At 45.2% G+C, this 1,435-nt stretch overlaps 1 protein-coding gene across 1 annotated transcript; it reads right to left on the reverse strand.

The window, feature by feature from the left end:
• Positions 1-206: 206 nt before the first annotated feature.
• Positions 207-1,190, reverse strand: SPERT (spermatid associated). The gene has a single exon (XM_010145703.1). It carries the CDS (start codon positions 1,188-1,190, stop codon positions 207-209), a length of 984 nt encoding a protein of 327 aa, XP_010144005.1.
• Positions 1,191-1,435: the final 245 nt, after the last annotated feature.

Consider the following 1,435-nt stretch of genomic DNA (forward strand, 5'->3'; position numbering starts at 1 on the left):
TGTTTTCCTGACACTAGGCAAATTCATGACAATCAACCACACTATGTGATCAGAAAGTGAAATACACCTAAGTTAACGTAAGAAAATTTGGGAATAAAACAATGTTCCCCAGATGTCTTCAGGCTCCACTGTGATTTTATTAGGTTCCCTGAAACAAGGAGATAAGCTTTTCAGGAAATTGAACTACCAGGCCTCAGCATCAAGCTTCACGTCTCTCCAAGCTGATGCTCACTTGCCAGCTTCTGTTCTGCCTCTTCATACATTGGTGAAGTGATGTCAATGAGTGCCTTTTCCAACATTTCCATTTGAGCTCTGACAGCTGACACGGTATTCTTCACAGCGTTCAGCTGCAGCTTCAATTTATCATAATCTTCCTGGAAGGATCTGTTCACATCATGGAGAATGTGACAGCCCTGTTTCTCTCCAAGAAGATTGTTCTTTTTCAGGAAGATGTGGAGGAATTCATATAAGTCCTGGAGAGCCTGGAGGGTTTCATACTTGCTCTGCATGCTTGGGGCAGACTTGATCTTGTTCTGGGTCGGAGTGGTGGTCTTCATTTTAGCTTCATGTTCCTGCTGGGGTGCTGGATCAGGGTTACATTCTTCCACAGCTGTGACGGTGTCAGTGTCCTTCTGAAGATCTGAGCTGGCATCTTTACTCTCTTCACAGATTGTGATAGCTTTTTGGTCTTTCCAGATGATGGGGACTGTTTTATTCTCCTGCTGCAAATCCTCTAAGACTCTGTTCTTTTCCTTGACTACCTGGAGAGCTTTGTGGCCTGGGCTGACCTGAAAGCCTCTTTTCCTCTCCTGGAAAAATGGGAATGGCTTATTTTCCTTCTGGAAGTTTTCCTGAATGACATCAGTGTAAATAACTGGGACAGCTTCATTCTGTGACTGGAGACATTGTAGAGCCTTGTTTTCTTCCCAGAGCATCCTGTTTTCTACCCGGAGGACTTGGTTTTCCCCCCAGAGTGCTCTATTCTCCTCCCAGATGTTCCACTCATTCTGTGTCTTTTTGCTAAAGGGTTTCCAGCCGGAAGCAAAGGGTGGCTGGCAGTAGATCTCATTCACCCATTTACCATCAATAAAGACAAACACTTCATCCCTCAGTTTCATCCGTGGGGTGATACAGTCTACCTCAGGCTCTGTACACTGCATGCTCTGGTTCATCAGATTAAAAGCAGACATGGCCTTTCTTTGGTAAATTGAGAGGGACTGTGTGAAAAGACTTCTGCCAGGACTTCTGCAAGAGGCCACTGTTCACTGGCAAGGAGTAGGCGACATGACAGAGCTGGAGAGTCTTGATCAGGACTGAAAGAACAGGAAACACAAATGCACAAGAGTTACTGCCAAAATTCAAGGTCAGAGTCCATTGGATGACAGGAACAAACAAGTAAGTTAGTTCCCCAGTCGACTGTGTTGCTCCTCTGACT

This window comes from Buceros rhinoceros, unplaced genomic scaffold (assembly GCF_000710305.1).
Source record: "Buceros rhinoceros silvestris isolate BGI_N320 unplaced genomic scaffold, ASM71030v1 scaffold5741, whole genome shotgun sequence".
Taxonomy (NCBI): domain Eukaryota; kingdom Metazoa; phylum Chordata; class Aves; order Bucerotiformes; family Bucerotidae; genus Buceros; species Buceros rhinoceros.

What these genes read in the sequence shown, in the direction of transcription:
- SPERT (XM_010145703.1), bottom strand. Translation starts at nt 1,190, where the DNA reads ATGTCTGCTTTTAATCTGATGAACCAGAGCATGCAGTGTACAGAGCCT.